This window comes from Papio anubis, chromosome 10 (assembly GCF_008728515.1).
Source record: "Papio anubis isolate 15944 chromosome 10, Panubis1.0, whole genome shotgun sequence".
Taxonomy (NCBI): domain Eukaryota; kingdom Metazoa; phylum Chordata; class Mammalia; order Primates; family Cercopithecidae; genus Papio; species Papio anubis.
The window spans coordinates 14647619-14666847 of NC_044985.1; the positions used below are offsets into that span (position 1 = coordinate 14647619).

Sequence of the window (19229 nt, forward strand, 5' to 3'; positions counted from 1 at the left end):
TATCCCTTAAAAGATAGTGCAGATTCTTAAGTAATGAGTGCTATGGTTTCAATATTTGTGTCCTCTGAAACTCATGTTGAAACTTATTTCCCAATATAACTGTAGGAAGAAGTGGGGCCTTTAAGAAGTGATTGGGACATGAGGGCTGTTTCCTCATGAATGAAGTAATTCATTCATAGATTAATTGGTTAGTGGATTAATGGGTTATCATGGGAATGGGTTAGCTATCATGAGAGTAAATTTGTTGTAAGTGCCAGTTTGGCTCTCAGTGCACCTGTCTCACTCTGTGATGCCTTTCGTCATGTGAGGGAACACAAGGCAATCACCAGAAGCTGACCAGGTGCCAAGTCCTAGATATTAGACTTTATAGCCTGCATAAACATAATAAATAAATTTCTTTTATTTATAAGTTACTCAATCTCAGGTGTTGAGTCATAGCAACAGAAAATGGAGTAAGACAATGATCTAAAAGAAATTTGAATGTAATGAGTAGCTTTAGACCAGTTTGAAAGTTAAATAAATAAGAAACTTACTGATTTCCCAGCACTAAATATATGCAAAATTGAACTTCACTGCTTAAGTCTTAAGAAAATAGTTGGACTCCTGTATTAGTCCATTTTGCCTTACTATAAAGGAATACCTGAGATTGAGCAATTTATGAAAAAAAGAGGTTTATTTTGGCTCACAGTTCTGCAGGCTATACCAGCGTGGCACCAGTATCTGCATGGCTTCTGGAAGGAAGCATACAACTATGGCAGAAGGCAAAGGGGGAGCTGGAACATCACATGGTGAGTGACAGCAAGAGAGATGGGGGGATATACTAGATTTATTTTAGACAACCAGCTCTTGTACAAACTACAAGAGGGAGAAATAACTCATTACCATGGGATGAAAGCAAGCTGTTCATACAGGATCCATCCCCATGACCCAAACCCCATGACCCAAACATCCCAACTAGGCACATCTCCAACATTGGGGGTTACACTTCAACATGAGGTTTGGAGGGGACAAACATTCAAACTCTACCAGCTGCCATCTGTTTTTAAGTAAGAGGTGTGCTAGGGAAACTGTGTTGCTTCCTAAGGCAGACTTACTTATTCTTTTCCTTTCCAAATAGAATGATTTATTTTGGTTATTTCATCCCTGTTCTACTGTTATTAGGAGAATGAAGAACAGAAAACAGATTATGTTAAAGTTCAAAGTTTTTCAGACAAAAAGGAGTTGTATATAAATTAAATGTAAGGTGTACTTAACATCACCCAGAAATCCCGGGCTTTGAGCTGGAAGAGTTTGGAGTTATGTTTCTTGGGGTGGAGTTGATTGTGTTTAATGTGTAGAGAAATTGAAGGAACAAGTAAAATTTTTGATATCCAGATGGTGGACTGTGACAGTGACAGCTAGTGCTCACTAAATTCTCCATTTGTTCCCATGCATTTTCCAACCCTTGTGCTGTTAGACTGCGACTCAGAGCTGTCCTCAATACTAGACTACAAACAGATGTGATGTGTGTCACTTCAGAGAGATGACAATTGAAAGCTGGCTTTGTGTGTCTCCTTCAACCTTCTCTGCCCTTGAGGTTACAGCACGGAGGCCACATGCTCCAGATGGCATACGGAATAATAGCTTTTACCTGCCCATATGTGACTTCATGGGAGTGAGAAATAAAGCTTTATTTTCTTAACATACTGAAATTTGTTTTCTTTTCCCTTTGTTGCCCTAACTAGTATGTCTTACTTTGACTAATCCACTGAACTTTAATAACTTATTTAAATTTTCTAAGCTTACAGTTTTCTCATGTAAAAGTTGGGATAGTGATCATACTTAACTAGTTACTGGTTTAAGGTTAAAAATAAGTGTGTTAATGAGCATATCTTAGGACTTGGTACAAATCAAGCAACTAGTTAATGTTAGCTCTCATCATTATTAACGTATTTTATCACAGCAATTTCTAAACTGAGTAGGGCATAATAAAAATTCTACACATTAAAAAGAGCTTATATGAATGACAAATTATATTCAATGAAATAGAATAAGGTGGGGGGGTTCAGGAATTGAAGATAATTGGAAATTGTTAAGAAATATATATTAGAATTTGATAGAAAAGTGGATAACAGTTAAAGAAAATGTTTAAATATGGAGTATAGAGTCCAGATGAAGTTAAAAGCATAATTCCAAATATCAAACCTCTTTACTCCTTTTACTATTATCTGTCAACCTAAGAACAAAAGAAAAGCTTCCACATTATATGATTTCCTAGTTTTGGAGAATGAGAAAAGCACTGAAAGAAGGTCAATAAAGCACAAAGGAAAAGGTTGGTTCTGGGTCCAAGCTAGGTACAGACACAACTGAGATTGGAAGGCAGTGGGTGGGTGAGGGCAAGTAGCCATTTGACTTTTGGAAAATTTTTCACTCTCTGGAAATATTTATTTTTCTATGAGATGTAAATTCTTTTCTTCTACCCTTGACAAATTTACTTAAAATAATGCCCACACACCACAAAATAACAAAACAAAACAAAACAAAACAAAACTTTTTTTGTCAATGCCCTTATGCCAGAGGCAATTTGGACTAAGAAATAATTATCAGAAAATGGCAGGGCTTTACTACAAATGTGCTTGAAATTGAGACTGGAATGGGCAACCACATATAGACCAACCACATTCGGTATAAAAGTGGGCTATGGAGCCCTTTTCACTTAAATTTTTAAAAGTAGATTCATTATGAAATATTTTTTCAAGGTGGGGTGGGCACAAGAGAATAGTGCACTCAACTAGGTGAGCATTAAAAATGACTCAATAGGACAGGTGCTGTGGCTCATGCCAGAACTTTGGGAGGCCAAGGCAGGCGGATCACCCGAAGGTCAGGAGTTCAAGACCAGCCTCGTTAACATGGAGAAACCCCATCTCTACTAAAAATACAAAAAGTAACTGGGTGTGGTGGTGTGTGCCTGTAATCCTAGCTACTCGGGAGGTTGAGGCAGGAGAATCACTTGAACCCAGGAGGCGGTGGTTGCAGTGAGCCCAGATCTTGTCACTGCACTCCAGCCTAGGCGACAAGAGTGAAACTCTGTCTCAAAAATAAAAAATAAAAAAATAAAAAAATAAAAATGACTCAATGAAAAAAAAATTGACTATGCCGATATTTTTTAGTAACTGATGACTCATGTAGCCGTAAAATTTGTACTGAAATATCCAGTCATATGTATAGACTTACTAATTAGATTGTTAAAACAAGAATCCTAATGCTGTGCCATCCAGCAGAGTACCTGATACATAGTAGGCATAAATTATCTTTGTGTTATTTCATGATTTAAGCCAACCTTGATGTTAAAATTTTTCCTTTATCTGAGCAAGGGAATTTAAAATTTGTTCTTCCCAAGGGCTTGAAATCCAATTACACTATACAGATCATTAAAAGTCACACCTGATGTCCTAAGGCATAGAGTTGGAGTGCAATGAGAATTACACCCATTAAAAGTGCATATGAATTGGGAGGCTGTGTTACCTGTGTTTCCTTGTCAGGCCTTTTCTTTTCTCATTGGTATATGCCTTACACACTCCATCAATCAGGAGAATTCACGGTGTGCCTAGCAATTTAGGCCATACGGAGATAATCAAGGCATCATAAATTGTGTTAGAGCAAATAAAGCCTACCAATTGGGACTGCTAGCACAGCAATCACATTTCAAAACTGCCTGCCTGCACTGGAAAATGCGTCAATGACGAAGCACGCAGGTGAAAACAGAAAATGCCAACCAGGGAAGAGTGTACTCACGCTCAGGAACAGAGTGGAGTCGATGTTTGGGGTCTTCTGGGAGGAAAAGTGAGTCTGTGTTACTGGCAGTGAATCCGTAGGGATCTGCAGCAACCTCAGTTCTTGCCTCCTCCATAGGAAGAATTCCACTGAGGAGGCAGGAGGCAGAAGGAAGGACCAACGCAAGTTTTTAGAGCAGCAGTGAAACTTTAGTAAAAGGCTTTAGAGAAGAAAGGAAAGAAAGTAAAGTACTCTTGGAAGAGGGCCAAGTGGGCAACTTGAGAGCTCAAGGGCACTGTTTGACCTTTTGACTTTGGGTTTTATATGTTGGTGTACTCACCGGGTCTTGCGTTACGTCTCCCGAGTCTGCACTTGGGGTGGGCTGTCTGCACGCGCAGTGGCCTGCCAAAGTTTCGGAGGCGCTGCATGTGCAGTGTTTACTGGAGTTGTATGCATGCTTCCTTGAGGCGTTCTTCCCTTGACAGCCAAATGTCCCTTGAAGATCATGTACCAGTTAACCACCACCATTTTGCCTCTCAGTGCGCATGCTTGAGCCCACTAACCCAGCTTCTGACATACTAATATGATTGGGAAGCTGCTGACAACCAGTTTCAGGTGTTTCTGTTTAGTGGGAGGCTGCCTTTCCCTGGAGCTTGTTAGGACCAATTATTATTTTAAAGAGGCAGTGAAACACCTGCCTGACAGTCAGTCACCTGATGATGGTCACCCTACATTCCTTGTGGGCAGGAGCCCTCTCCTCCTCTGCTCATGTCTGACTAGCTACCTAGTGTAATATGTATAAAACACAGTTCTTAATGTTTAACATTTTGAGGTGTACCACCAGATGAGATGCCAGCAACGAGAACCTTATCGCCATGGGTAGGGTATACCTTTCCCTTCTGTGCCTTGATCTTGTTTATGTTCATCCTCCTATCCTTCTTCCTTGTGGCACCCTCACCAAAGAGATTGCAGTTTCAGATGTATTGCTTCCCAGCTTTCCTTATATCTAGGAGAAGGACTTGCAATCAAAGCCTGAACAGTACAAAGGGGCCTGAGAAAATTCTTCTTAAGACTTCCAGAGAAAATGATCTTTCCTGATAAAAGATAGGCAAGAGGAGAGTCATCCTTTGACCTTCTATTCTTAGACATTGCTCTGAAAAGATATGTTGCCTGGGGCAGCTGCAGTTATCTGAAGACAAGGTGGGGGAACAAAAAGCAGACCAAAGCAGAAGTGTAAACTTGGGAGGAGACTGGGATTTGAGTCTATCCTTGATCTGTTAACTGACCTGGAAGCACCCAACTTTAGCGCTCCTATAATGTGAATCAGTAATAGTTCCTATCATTTAAACCAATGTTTCTCAAACTTTAATGTGCACAACAATCACTTGGTGATCTTGTTAACATTCAGGTTCTGATTCAAGAAGGCCATGGTAGTTCCTTAAAGTGTACATATCTAACAAACTCCCAGGTGATGTCCGAGCTGTGCATATATTGAATCACAAGTATTTAAGCCATTTAAAATGTTGCATTTAGTTTCCTGCAGCCAGAAGCATGCAAAATGACATCTTCGAACAGTGAGGGGTTTGAAAACTGAATCCAAAGACATGATGATGAACTTTAGGAACTAGCTTAAAAAAATGCTTAGATAAAACCATCACATGTGAGGGCTTTGAGATCATCAGGGCCTGACTTCAAATATTGGTTCCATCATTTACGCACTATGAGGCTTTGTTGGAAAACTGTTTAATCTCTCTGAATCTTGATTTCTTTATCAGAGAATAATAGTATTTATAGTACTTGATTTCTTTGTCAGAGAACAATAGTATTTATCTCATATTGCTGGACTGAGGATTAGCTGAGTTTATGTAACAAAAACATAGGTGTAGAATAAATGTGAGTTCTCTTTCTCTGATGCTATTGGCCAGATAGAAATCTGCATTCTCAAGCTTCACACGCGTCAAAGATAACTTCATTACAATGGGGTAGGTATGATAGAAAGAGACAGGTTGTGAGAATTGGCACAGAAATTTTCTTACTATCCCAACTGTTGTTATCAGAAGTCTGTGATGCTTGTATCAGTCGACTGTAAACTTAATTGGATGTCTAAAAGAAAAATAATAAAAATTGTACTTTGATGTGACTTATTTTCTTTTTAAAATCTGTCTGCCTTAATTATGATGAGAGAGGGATTTTTTTCAAATTCACAGATTCTCTCCTCAACAATTACTGGAATATTGCTAAATGAAATAAAAGTGTTGTTAGCGGATCTGATCAGTGGTAAACCAAAACTATTTCTACACTAGTAGAAAAGTGGGAGGTAATGCAACTTTTCTGCATCAGATTGCAAATAGGATTGTGGGTGTCTGCCATGACTTGAAATGTTGTGACATGCTTTGTGTATGTTGTAGGGTTTGAGAACTACATGAGGTTTTCATGTTTATGAGCCTGGGTGTTTTGAACAGTATAATGGTTCTGCAGTATACGGATGCCTCTCTGAATGATTTTGCAGTGTTTTTGGTATAATGCCCAAGCAAGGAGATTTACTAATGACTTCGAAGCATATAGTCATGGTCTTCTGAGCAAGGGTTTCCATGCACAGGAATAACTCTTACATATATTCAGTGGAAAAAGAAAACATGTTTTAATGTTACATATGTCCTCTTGACATTAGGGAATTCGTGTATCTTCAAACATACCACAATGGTAAATCGATTTTCCCATTACTTTTCAGTATTATTGCTATCAAATTAGTCTCGAAAATATTTGGAACTGTTTGTTTAAATATTCAGAATGTTTTCTTATGTGCTGTCAACATGGGTTAACTCTCCTTATTTCAGGAGTGCTGGAGAGCAGAATCACTAAGAATATGAACTTCTAAGTTGGCTGGTGCTGGGTTTTAGTGTTTTTACTTACTACTTACAAAATGTGGGCAAGTTACGTACTTCTCTAAACTCAATTTGCTTATCTGTAAAATGGGAACCATAATACCTCCTTAGGGCATTTTGAGAAGATTCAATTTGATAGTGTACATAGAGCATTTATCTTAGGTTTGGCACTTAGTAAGAGTCCAGTACATTTTCATTAGGAATAGTTTATTCAAACCTAAAAAACCCCACTTATTTATTCTTCTTTTATTTCTCCTCCTGTAATATTCACAGTGATCATTTTTTGTGGAGGGGAAAAATAGTTGCCAGGAAGCAGAGTCTAAGACAACAGTTAGCACACCTGCAGTTTATTTTGGAAAGTGATCCTAGGGAATAGGAGTAGGGAGCTTAAAAGAGTGAAATGGGGAACAGGAAAATAGAAGGATATGCAGCTCTGGGCTTCTGGGGCCCACACAGTCTTCCATGGACCATGTAGAATATCTGAGGGAAAGATTAGTCACCTGCTACAGTCTTTCATTAATTGTGTTTTAGCAGGTTATTAACACCCTCACATAGGTTTGCAGTATGTAAGTGATTTGTCTCTTGGTTCTAGCAAGTAGCCAAAATTAGTATCAGAGAATCCCCAGAACAGAAAGTGAGCACAGCTGAGAGGCCAGATTGTATTCATACAATTTTGGTTGCCGCAGGATGTGAAGGTGGTCAGAGAACTTGAGGAGGGACACAAGAGGTGTTTCCTATATAATTCCTCATAGAAGCCATGTGCTGTCTGTAATTCCAGAGACTTGAGAGCAATTCAGTGTCAGGTACTTCTTTCTCAAAGCCCAACATTTGAAGGACAATAGCTTAAGTAATTCTCTAATATGGTAAAGCCCAATGTCTAAGACACCTCATTGTAATAGATCTACAACAGACATCTGTAAGATCGCCAATAGTGATTTTTATGCTAAACACCCAATTTAAAAAGGCACATTTTCAGAGTGAACTGAGATCCATCTTTTGAAGAGTGACTCCTTCCCTTAGCTCTGTCAGGAAACTCAAATAGATGAGAATAGCCTCCTGAGTCTGAATATTTGGAGATCTTAATGAAGGCAATGAAAGTGAACGAACACTTTTCTCTTTCAAAAGAGTTTCAAGAGGTTGTTTATCTCTATGGATGATTTAATACTGCTTACCCATTTTATTATAGAATTCAATATATTGATTTTTTTTCTTTAACATTAAGGGAATAATAACACTTGGAAAGCATGCTATTGGAGTCCTAGGAAACTCTAGCAATGCACAAGTATGTATGAAATAGTGGGATTATGACCAAAGGTAAATGTATAAAGGGGAAAATGCAATCACATGATTCCTTTAATAATTGGTGACTATGTGTTGATGAGCATTTCCTTCACTGAAGGTGACCCTGTCATTAAAACTCAAAGAATCACAACGATTAAAATTTTCTACTTTCCTACTAAGCAATATGCTTTCGCTTGATGTCTCTTTAGCCTCTGAGGGGAAAATGGGTTTCAGACAAATGTCTTTCACATTAGAAACTGTATTAAATTAATTGAAAAATAGATAAACATTGATTATAATAATAAAACAAGAGAAATGATGACAGTAAAAGGCAAATACTTTTTAAATGATACTCAAATAGACATTCAATAAAACCACATCTTTCAGATAACATAATCATTTGCAGCATAAAAAACTCTAGTGGTTCAAATTTAAAATACTGATTAAAAAGCTTCAGTTGGATTTCAAATTAGCCTAAAAAGAAATTTCCATCTTAATAAAATAGGCAAAACTTTCCTTTTAAAATTACAACTTATTTTTGTTAAAAAATGTGTTCACTATTCTCGAAAAAGACCTAAAATGGGTCTTTCAGAAGAGAAAGCGTTTCCTATTTTAAATTGAACCCAGTGGAGCATGGAAGACACAATTCCAAAGCATCCAGGGAAAAAATTGAATTCCCAATCCATGATTCACATGTACTCAAATACCCAGAATTTGGGGTTGATCCTTCAACAAGACAGGAGGGTGACTGATGATTCCTTGATATTTTAATGTTTCCTCCTGATGCCATAAGTTATGATAACTCAGTCTGTCCTAAGGACTTTTTTAAAACCACAAAAATGCAGTATCCTGCCTAGATTTATCTGAACTTCTAAGCTTATTACAGGCTTTTAGATATCTTCTGGAAGATCCCTTAAGTGAAATGAGAAGATACTCGGACTTTAGTCACCAAAGTGAATGTTCTCATCACTTAAATTGACTTCATACAGTCAGGTTTATTTTATGCTCTCAGTTACTTACTACTGCAAGTCAACACAGCATAGGAATTGATGCATTTTGTGCCTTCAGTTCAAAGGAAATAGCAAACACTGCTGTTTATGAACTTTTTGGCCAATAAATAAAAAATATTTCATTTCTAATTCTCACTAGAAGGATTGAAATTAAACAGTAACAGATGAATTGGGCAGGCATGGAATACTAAATAGAAACTGGCAAATGAAATAATCCAGCTATTTGCTTTTACAATGAAAATGAGAATTGATTCTGCACTGAGAGATAGAAGTAAAAGGACCAAGAGTTTTGAAAAAAGCCTTCTCCACCAAAAGAGCAAAATAGCACTCAGTGGCATTGCATTGTTAACAAAATTTCTTTATCAGAAACTATAATTTAATATTTAAGTATCTAATTTACATGTGACAAGGTATCATATTCAAAAAATTAAATGCAACTAGAAAACTATTAACCACTAAAAACAATACCAAACACAACCCAAACATTTATAGGAAAGCAATAGCTAGAATTTGAATTGGAAAAAATGTTTCATCATATTTGGCTCATTAAACAAAGCATCCATTATAGCTTGGAAAAGAGCATCTCTTCTAACTCATCAAAAGTTTACCCTTTACAGCATGAATAACATTTAAAGATAGTTTCATTAACTGTATATGCACACGTGTGTATATATATTGTGAGACATACACTCGTGTGTTCATTTAAAGATATTGTATCTACCGATAACTGACTGAACTTTGGAAGGTGCTGAAATCCACATTTCTATGTGTCCTTTGACCCATTTAATAATGTCTTTTTAAAAACAGAAATTACATAAAATACTCTGTTTTTTATTAACTGAATATTTTCTTAAGCATAATAATAGACAATGAAAGAATTGCACTTATTATAAAGGTACAGTAAAGTGTTAGATTGCAGCTCAGCCATGAAAGATCAGGGACTGTAGGACAGATGATAAATTGTGCATTATATGCAGAGATAATGGTGGCCAGTGAAATTAAAATGAGAGCAACTAGTTACAGAACAAACAGGGGATAACAGAAGAAAACATGCACTACTCCTACTTTAATGCAAAACTAATTTCTCCCAGGAAACCAACCCTTTGACTTCTCTTATACAAAGAAATGGGTTCTGCACCCCTGGCAACACAGTAGACTTGGACTTCTGTATTCAAATGCTAGTTCACTGTCTCTGAGCGTGCTGCTCCAGTGTCATCTCCATAAGCTGCCCTTGACATTCTGGAGCAACTACAATATTACAGTCTCTTTGTCAGGTTTCATTGAGCCTCAATATTCCCTTCAGTTCCGTATAAATATGGTCCATTATTCATCTTCTTCTGGTTCCTGTGGTAACACAGATATTTCTTCCTTCAAGCAATCACTGAAGAATTTGAGGATTGTGCTGTAGAGATGATACTTGCTTTTCTCAGATACATTATGACCTTCATCTGGGTAGACCTAAGATATTGAAGAGAAAGAAGATTTCAAATTATCCAAGAAACTATTGTCACTCGCATTCATTTTCTGAGCCCCAATGGCATGGAAACTTCGAATAATAATATCTGACCAAAATCACACCTAATTCAACTCTTAAGTTCTTCATGCTAAATTTTTAAAACAATTGTAATCATGTCAATTAATATTTGGTACTTAAATTAGAATGTGTTGGCCATAAAAGGTAGACTTTTTCAAGTTTATGTTGACTAAGATGAACTAACCTTTCCCCTAGCTTGACTAAACTGGACAGTTTCTTTTTGACTATAGGCCCTTGGGCCCTCCTCCCCTTTTTAGGAGTATTTAGTTTAGAAAACTTTCCAGCTCTTTATTTAAAGGGCATTGAGGTCAGTCTCTGTCTTCTTTGCAGTAGTTTTTCATAAGGTCTTCCTTGCATGTTTAACATTGTCTGGTGCAATTATTACTTTGACAATGCCCTTTCCAATGTAAACACAATTTTACTGTTTCTAAAATACAAATACAAAATAAAATTATTATCCCATTAATTCCTGAGTACAAAGGTTTAAATGGTGCCTCATTGCCCTTTGAATAAAACTCCATATTCCTCAATAATGCTTATGGAATGACCTGACATATGTTTATCTGTATATCTTCATCTTTCATTATCCTAAACCTGGTAGTTTGTGTTTTAGACAGGTTGAACCACTTTTGGTTCTTCTGAATGGTAAGAAATTTAAATGACTTTATTTTTTCCTTTTATGATTCCTATATCAGACTGGAACCTCCTTGATAGTATAAAGTATGTCTTGCTACCCATAGAGCAGAGTGACCACTGTAATGTCCTTGATAAATATGTATTAAATATATGAATGCACAGGTGTCAATGGTAGTACAAATGGCCTTTTATCCTCTCTTCTTTACGTATATTTCCCCAAATACTTTTATCCACTATTTATTATGAGAATTATAATAAATTCTCATAGTTAATAATAAATTGATAATAATAAATTCTCATATTTAGTAATAAAGACAAAGGAAAAAGACAAAAGGAACAAGAAAAGGAAGAAAGGAACAACAAAAGGAAGAAAAGACAAAAGAAACAAGAAGGGAAGTAGAAACTTGTGACTTTTAAAAGAACTCAATATCTGGGATATGAATAAGTCTGAGAGGAAAATGACAATTTAGAAAGCATTTACACAATTCACTTGTAAAGCATGAGCTCATTCACATTCCCGGTCTAATTAGGAACAGAGAACACAATCTTTGGTACCTAAAAAACATATTAAAAAATAATAGTATGGAGAACGGAATAACAGAGAAGCTGTGTTGTGTATCTCACAAGTGAAAAAACACAGCAGGAAAACACATTCTTCTAAGAAAGTAGCTTACCTGCATAGTATAATTCACTCCAGCTTTTATTAGGTGCTTGATTAATTCTGCTGAGTGTTGGAAATGAACTTTTGCTGCAAGAAATCAAATTATGATATTTGAAGAAACACATTACTTGTATCAGAACTTTTTCATATTATTTTTCAAAGAGATTCAGTATTTTATTTTACATACGTTGCATATTTAAAAGACTTATATCTGGTTGGGCACAGTGGCTCACGCCTGTAATCCCAGCACTTTGGGAGGCCAAGGCGGGTGGATCACAAGGTCAGGACGAGACCATCCTGGCTAACACGGTGAAATGCCGTCTCCACTAAAAAATAGAAAACATTAGCCGGGCGTGGTGGCGGGCGCCTGTAGTCCCAGCTACTCAGGAGGCTGAGACAGGAGAATGGTGTGAACCCGGTAGGTGGAGCTTGCAGTGAGCCGAGATCGCGCCACTGCACTCCAGCCTGGGGAACAGAGTGAGACTCTGTTTCCAGAAAAAACAAAAACAAAAACAAAAATTATATCTGGTTTTAGGTAGAAAGCTGGTAAATATAATGGTAAAACTTTGAGCTTCACTCTGTTAAAAGAAAAAAAAAAAGCAAAACAGTAGCTACAACTAAGTCCTACTTACTCTACAGAATGGTGTTTAGATTTACTTTACTGGATATTATTTATTATTCCTAATGGCACACATATTTTTAGAAATTTTATAAAATTTATAAAAATTTTAACATGGCAAATGTCTTTTCTGGATATTTATACAGGAAACCAGCTATTTCATTTCGAAGATTACTAGGGCACAGTCTCAGTTGGATACTGGCATTCTGCTTTATTATCCAAATTAGAAAAGAATATCCCATACTGAGAAAACAGAATACACATCTCATTATACAAGGGCTCTTTAGTATAGAGAATACCGGTTACTCTTGCTTTCTTTTATTTTCCTTCTGCTTGAATCTAAGATCCAAAATTCTGAAGTAAGCAGCCCAGTAGCCCTGGGTTTGGTAGCGATGAAGATTTGGTGCACTCAAGTTTCTTTCTGGAGCAGTTTGCTCACATTCTGTCTGGGGTGTTCCTTCCTGTAGTTTATGTATCTTCAAATTTTTGTAACTAATGTTTAAGCTGACTTTTTTTTTTTCTTTTTAAGACAGAGTCTCGCTCTGTTGCCCAGCCTGGAGTGCAGTGGTGCAATCTCGGCTCACTGCAACCTCTGCCTCTTGAGTTCAAACGATTCTCCTGCCTCAGTCTCCCCAGTAGCTGGGATTACAGGCGTGCATCACCATACTCAGCTAATTTTTGTATTTCCAGTAGAGACGGGGTTTCACCATGTTGGTCAGGCTGGTCTGAAACTCCTGACCTCGTGAGCTGCCTGCCTCTGTCTCCCAAAGTGCTGGGACTACAGGCGTGAACCACCGCGCCCAGCCTAAGCTAACATTTTTAATTGTTGTTGCAAAGCTAGAGCAGCCTTATCAATAGTTTAAGCTTCTTTAATGCCTTAACTCTAGAACGTGGAATAATCAGACCACACAGCAGAGAATGTAAAATGGCAGACAATCATTTAAACCTATTTAAAAACTAGATAGTCAAGATCTTTTTCAACATCTTCCTATGGCACTTAATGGGAAAATGACCTTGTCGTTGCTACATAAGTACAAACTGCTCTATAGATGTAAGCTTCTAGAAATGCTAATTAAAAAGGTCAACGACAGAGGTAATGTGATCCCTTATTTCTCTGTATGGGTACAGCTGAAAATAAACGTGCAAATGGATTTTTCCAGTTGGATTTTTTTTCTGCTTAGTTTCTAGTGCAAAGTTCATTGATATTTGTTGCTATTTGTCTGTTTGCTATAGCTAAAAGGGAACATTACAGGTTTGACTGGTTGAATTCTTTTGCTGGTCATTTTTGAAGATAATATTAATAGTAGTGGTGTAACAGTGTCATGACTGAGCACCCATAATTAACCAAGCCCATATGGGTTGTGTGGTGTATGTGTGCGCCTGTGTGTATGTGTGCCTGTGTGTGTGTGCTGTGTGCCTGTGTGTGTGTGCCTGTGTGTGTGTGTGTGCGTGTGTGTGTGCCTGTGTGTGTGTGCGTGTGTGTGTGCCTGTGTGTGTGTGCGTGTGTGTGTGCCTGTGTGTGTGCAGCCTGTGTGTGTGTGCCTGTGTGTGCGCGCCTGTGTGTGTGTGCCTGTGTGTGTGCGCGCCTGTGTGCCTGTGTGTGTGTGTGCCTGTGTGTGTGCGCCTGTGTGTGTGTGCTCATACACATTCACAGGTGCATATTCTCTGAAGTGACCAGGGCTGAACCTCTGCTTGTATTTCATTAGATGGGTGAAGCGCCAGACTTGTGACTGAGTGAGTCAGATAGAACATTGTGATTTACCTTTATAGCTACAACATATTGACAGAGAAATTTGAAATAGCACTAATATATTAGTCCAGCATGATGGGTAGATGTAAAATAATTTAACCTTGAATATAATTTATTCACATGAATAAGGCTTCAGGGCACAGTGAATAAAAGGCTCAATACATGGATTCAAATCTCCTTCCTACTAATCAATTGTGTCTACACTTTTAGGGAAGTTCTATCATTTCTTAATATTTATTTTCCCAATCTGTTAAATAAAAGTAATAATATCTACTATTCCTTGTTTGCGAGAAGAACAAATAAGATAATATTAAATTCTTTTAGCGCATTTTCTGACATACAATGAGTACTTAATTGCTATTTATTTTTATTACTGTTGATATATATGTTAGATCTTAATACCTCAGAACAACATCCAAATGTCCTTCAAAATTTTTATGCTCGCCTTCATCCAACCCTGGTACTGTATCATCCACATCTTTCTTTAATAGACTATTAATGGTATTTTTGTTTTAAATTTTCAGAACAGTTGCAAAGATAGTGCAGAGTTCCTGGATACCGGTTCTCCAGTTTCTTCCATTGTTAACATGTTACATTATTATATACTTTGTCGCAAATAGAAACTAAGACTCATACTACCATTAACTAAACCCGCTCATTGTTAACATGTTACATTATTATATACTTTGTCGCAAATAGAAACTAAGACTCATATACTACCATTAACTAAACCCGCTCATTGTTAACATGTTACATTATTATATACTTTGTCGCTAATGCAAATAGAAACTAAGACTCATATACTACCATTAACTAAACCCGCTTTATTTGGGGTCCACTAGTTTTTCTTGTTGGTGTTCTTGTTGTTGTTTTCTTGTGTTACCTTTCTGTTTCAGGGTTCCATTCACAATCCCACATTATAGTTAGACATCATGTCTTTTTAACTTCCTCTGGTCTATGAGACTTTCTCAGACCTTTTTTTTTTTGATTACCCCAACAGTTCTGAGGGGTAGTGGCTGGATATCTGATAGAATTTTCCTCATTTAGATCTGCCTGATGTTTTTCTCATGGTTAGACTGGTGTTATATATGGGCTTGGAGTATTAAACCATGGAGATAAAGTGCTGTCCCCACTACATCATATCAAGGGCATTTAATAATAGTAATGACATGACTTTTCACTGCTGATGTGATGTTTGTCAAATTTCTCCACTGTAAAGTTCCTCTTTCCCTTTCCATATAGTATCCTTGAAGCTAATCATTCAGTGGAACCCACTCTAAAGACGAAGGAGTTAAGTTCAAGATTTAGGAAATATTGATTCAAGACTTTCACTTTCTTGGCTCACTTGCCAGATGGCCTTGGATAAATCTGTTTCCTTTTGGAAATTGATTTTTCTCATCCATGAATGGAGCTATAAATATTCAGCCGTCTGTTGTAAAATATCACAGAGGATAATAAAATATAGATTCTTTGGTCCCTAAGAGTGTCATGTAAATATAAAGTGATATTATTTATTACTACTAACATCAATCACATCCACCTCCAAGGTTTAAAGTGATGAAAAAATGAGAGATGATATAAAAGTGCCTTTTTAAAGTTTTTGTTTTAAGTTCATTGAAGCGGGTAACCTCATTAGAATTTCATCTCAGTGTGTGCATGTTTTTGGTTTCTGTTTTCCAGGTTGGTTTCCATTGTAGATATGCTGAATAACACTGTAACCATAGTCGCTAGACACAAGTGCCTTTTTAAATTAAAATTAAATAAAATCAATTCAGTTCCTCAGTCACACTAAACACCGTATGGCCACAAGTGGCCGGTGACTACTCTTTGAGCAGCATTGATAAAGTATTTCCATCATTACAGGGAATTTGATTGGACAACGCTGATATTTGAGGCGTAGCCTCTTCTCCTCTTATCTCTGAATTCTTTTTTCCTACCTCCTATCATGTATCTGATTCATTGTGTGACTCTCTGCTCCCTTCTTCAGAAGGTTTACAGGGCTTCCTCTAAACAAGTCCTTAGATGTATCCCTTTGTAAAAGGTCATACCCTATCAAACAACAGCAGCAAGTATAATACTTACTGTCAGCGGTGCCATGAATTATTAATATATTTTCTTCTTTCAAGCCATGAATATTATGTAGCACACTGGCTGCCTATAAAGGAAAATACAAATATCTGTACCTATAGATCTAAATAAGCAATTGAACTGAATTTTTAGAACAAAAATACTCCTCTTTCTTTGTTATTTTCAAATTAGTTACCTGGTAAGTGCTTTCTTCCTTAGATGGCATCCCAAGGTATCTTTCAGAGAAAGCTGAGGCTGTGACCCAAGAAAACAGACATTCAAGAACAAACTAAAAACTATTTGACTAGCATATTTCATTAATTTCTTCATTTTACATTTAATTGTCATGCTTTAGTAAAATCAACCGAATCAAGGAGGAGATAAACAGCTCAAAACAGGCTCTAATAACATATGATAAATGAGCTCAATTGAACTATTCTAAATTAGGCTTTTGTTTCCCACAAATCAATACATTATATTAGGTCAGTCTGTAGAAAGTACTCACCATACAATTTCAAGTCTGTGATAGGTGCAACCACTGATCCACATTTAAAGAGCTTTTCATCTGATTTTAAGATCATTGATGCAATATAGCCACCATAACCCTAGGGGAGAAATATATATATATATATATATAAAACACACACACACACATATTTATATATAACAACTATGCCTGGAGATATTTTTAGCTTTTGATCAATGTTTGGTACTGTACATCATATCAGAATGTCTCAGATTTGGGGGAAAAAAAAAAGCTAAACTCATTTTGTGCAATTAAAATGTTTGAACATTTGTTTAAATTGTTATATAACAGCTATTTTAATAAGTCTTAAAATATGAAATTAATTACATCACCAAATGTCAAATATTTGCTCCATGATTTCATACTACACAGCTGGAAATTGCCCCAAATAATTTGAGGTTAGGGAAATAAAGCACTTATTAAATCACATATATTTTTCCCCTAATTTTTTATATATATATTTAATAAAATAGTGAAATAATGGTGATTATGTAGAATTAAAAAATACAAATGACATTTTGAAAATATACCACCGAAAATATAGACTGTTTTAATTTCTTATAGGATTCAGAACATGTCACCGCAAAATAAGGCTGCAATCAGACTATTTCACCGTCTATAAAGGAAATTTATAGACGTTTTCAAGGGTTTCTCTTTCTCTCTCTTTCTCTCCCTCTCCTTCTGCACCAGGAAGAGAAGAATAACTACATCACTGAAGACTCAATAAAAGGAGAAGGAATTGACTTAAGTATACATAACAAACTTTGCTTGTGTTTTGCTTTTCCTGGCCATCTCTCTTAACAAAGCCTTTCCCCACATCCTTATTCCTTTGTTTCAGAGAATGATAGTGTTTGCATCTGAGGTCTAAGACAGTTCTTTGAGATCTGCTCTAGAGATCTGCCCATTTTTCTTGGTTCTGTCCCATCAAGGAGGTATTTATGTTATTAAGCTTCTGTTTTTCTGTTGTTTGGTTGTTGTTTGTTGTTTGGAGTCTCCCTCTGTCGCCCAGGCTGGAGTGCAGTGGTGCGATCTCCGCTCACTGCAAGCTCCGTCCCCTCTGTTCACGCCATTCTCCTGCCTCAGCCTCCCGAGTAGCTGGGATTGCAGGCGCCTGTCACCACGCCCGGCTAATTTTTTGTATTTTTAGTAGAGATGGGGTTTCACCGTGTTAGCCAGGATGGTCTCGATCTCCTGACCTCGTGATCCACCTGCCTCCACCTCCCAAAGTGCTGGGATTACAGGCGTGAGCCACCGTGCCCACTTGTTTTTCTCTTGTTAATCTGCCTTTTGTTAAGTGAATCTTGGCAAAAAACTCATGAAGAGTAAAGGAGAAAATTGTCTTCTCCTCTATATTTCACACAACTAAGTGTTGGAAAGCAATGGGATATAATGAATAATGTTCCCAGATAGATGAGTTAAATTATTGTTTGAGTTGAATTTTGAATACCCTGTTGAAATGTTTTTTAATAAATCAAGATGTCCAGTTTTCTTTTGTAGCCCATGATCTGACTAGAAAAGTTCCAGAGGAGATTTTAATAATTACAGTAATGCTGAAAAAAGGAAATGACCTACTGTGTTATCTGTTTTAGAAATTAATTTTCAGCCCTACTCTCAGTAAAGTACTTTATGCTATTGGAAATCAGAACATCTTGGGAGGTATTAAAAAATATTAATATTCAGGCCGGGCGCGGTGGCTCAAGCCTGTAATCCCAGCACTTTGGGAGGCCGAGACGGGCGGATCACGAGGTCAGGAGATCGAGACCATCCTGGCTAACACGGTGAAACCCCATCTCTACTAAAAAACTAGCCGGGCGAGGTGGCGGGCGCCTGTAGTCCCAGCTACTCGGGAGGCTGAGGCAGGAGAATGGCGGGAACCCGGGAGGCGGAGCTTGCAGTGAGCTGAGATCCGGCCACAGCACTCCAGCCTGGGCGACAGAGCAAGACTCCGTCTCAAAAAAAAAAAAAAATATATATATATATATTAATATTCAGTCCTCAATCTCAGAAATTCTGATGCAGTTTGTTCATGATGAGGTCTACTTTTGAAAGATTTTCAGATGACTCAAGTGTGGTCCAGGTTATAGTTTTATTGTCATTGTCACTAAACTCTTGAAGTAAGAAATAATTTCATTTATGTGTATTTGGAGCATCATTTAAAAATTGGTACATAAAAGTTCAAAATGCAGTCATTATTACTGAATGGACTGAGATAACATATATTGTTCTGGTACTCGAATATTTAGGTAGTACTCAGAAGTTTGAGTAAAACTCTAACAATTAGTAACTAAAGGAAAGAAAATTATCCTTTATAGATACAAGCCACCTCAAAGTGCCCTTGCTCATTCTCATTGAGAGAGACAGCCTTAGGCCAGCAACATTTGGAAGTAGCACATTTTAAATGTTACCTTAGGTAGATAAATGTATTAACTTACCTAAGAAAGAAGAATAAAAGGGTGGGGAAGCTATGCAAAGGAAGAAAATAAATAACTAAAGGCTGAATATCCCTT

The 19229-nt window shown here is 37.1% G+C and overlaps 1 protein-coding gene across 5 annotated transcripts in view; it reads right to left on the reverse strand.

Annotated features, from left to right (window-relative positions):
- Positions 1-6370: 6370 nt before the first annotated feature.
- The window catches only part of DPP10 (dipeptidyl peptidase like 10), a 1394248-nt gene continuing 1381389 nt past the window's right edge, over positions 6371-19229 (reverse strand). For 3 of the 5 annotated variants that reach the window (XM_017947907.2, XM_017947910.3, XM_017947911.3), the window contains exons 22-26: positions 16702-16801; positions 16393-16451; positions 16212-16284; positions 11774-11847; positions 6371-10387 (exon numbers count right to left, since the gene is read on the reverse strand). In XM_017947907.2, coding sequence (XP_017803396.2) covers positions 10253-10387; positions 11774-11847; positions 16212-16284; positions 16393-16451; positions 16702-16801 — 441 coding nt within the window. In that variant the 3' untranslated portion in view covers positions 6371-10252. The remainder of the gene's footprint in view (positions 10388-11773; positions 11848-16211; positions 16285-16392; positions 16452-16701; positions 16802-19229) is intronic. The other 2 variants (XM_017947908.3, XM_003909197.4) reach the window with 1 other exon arrangement.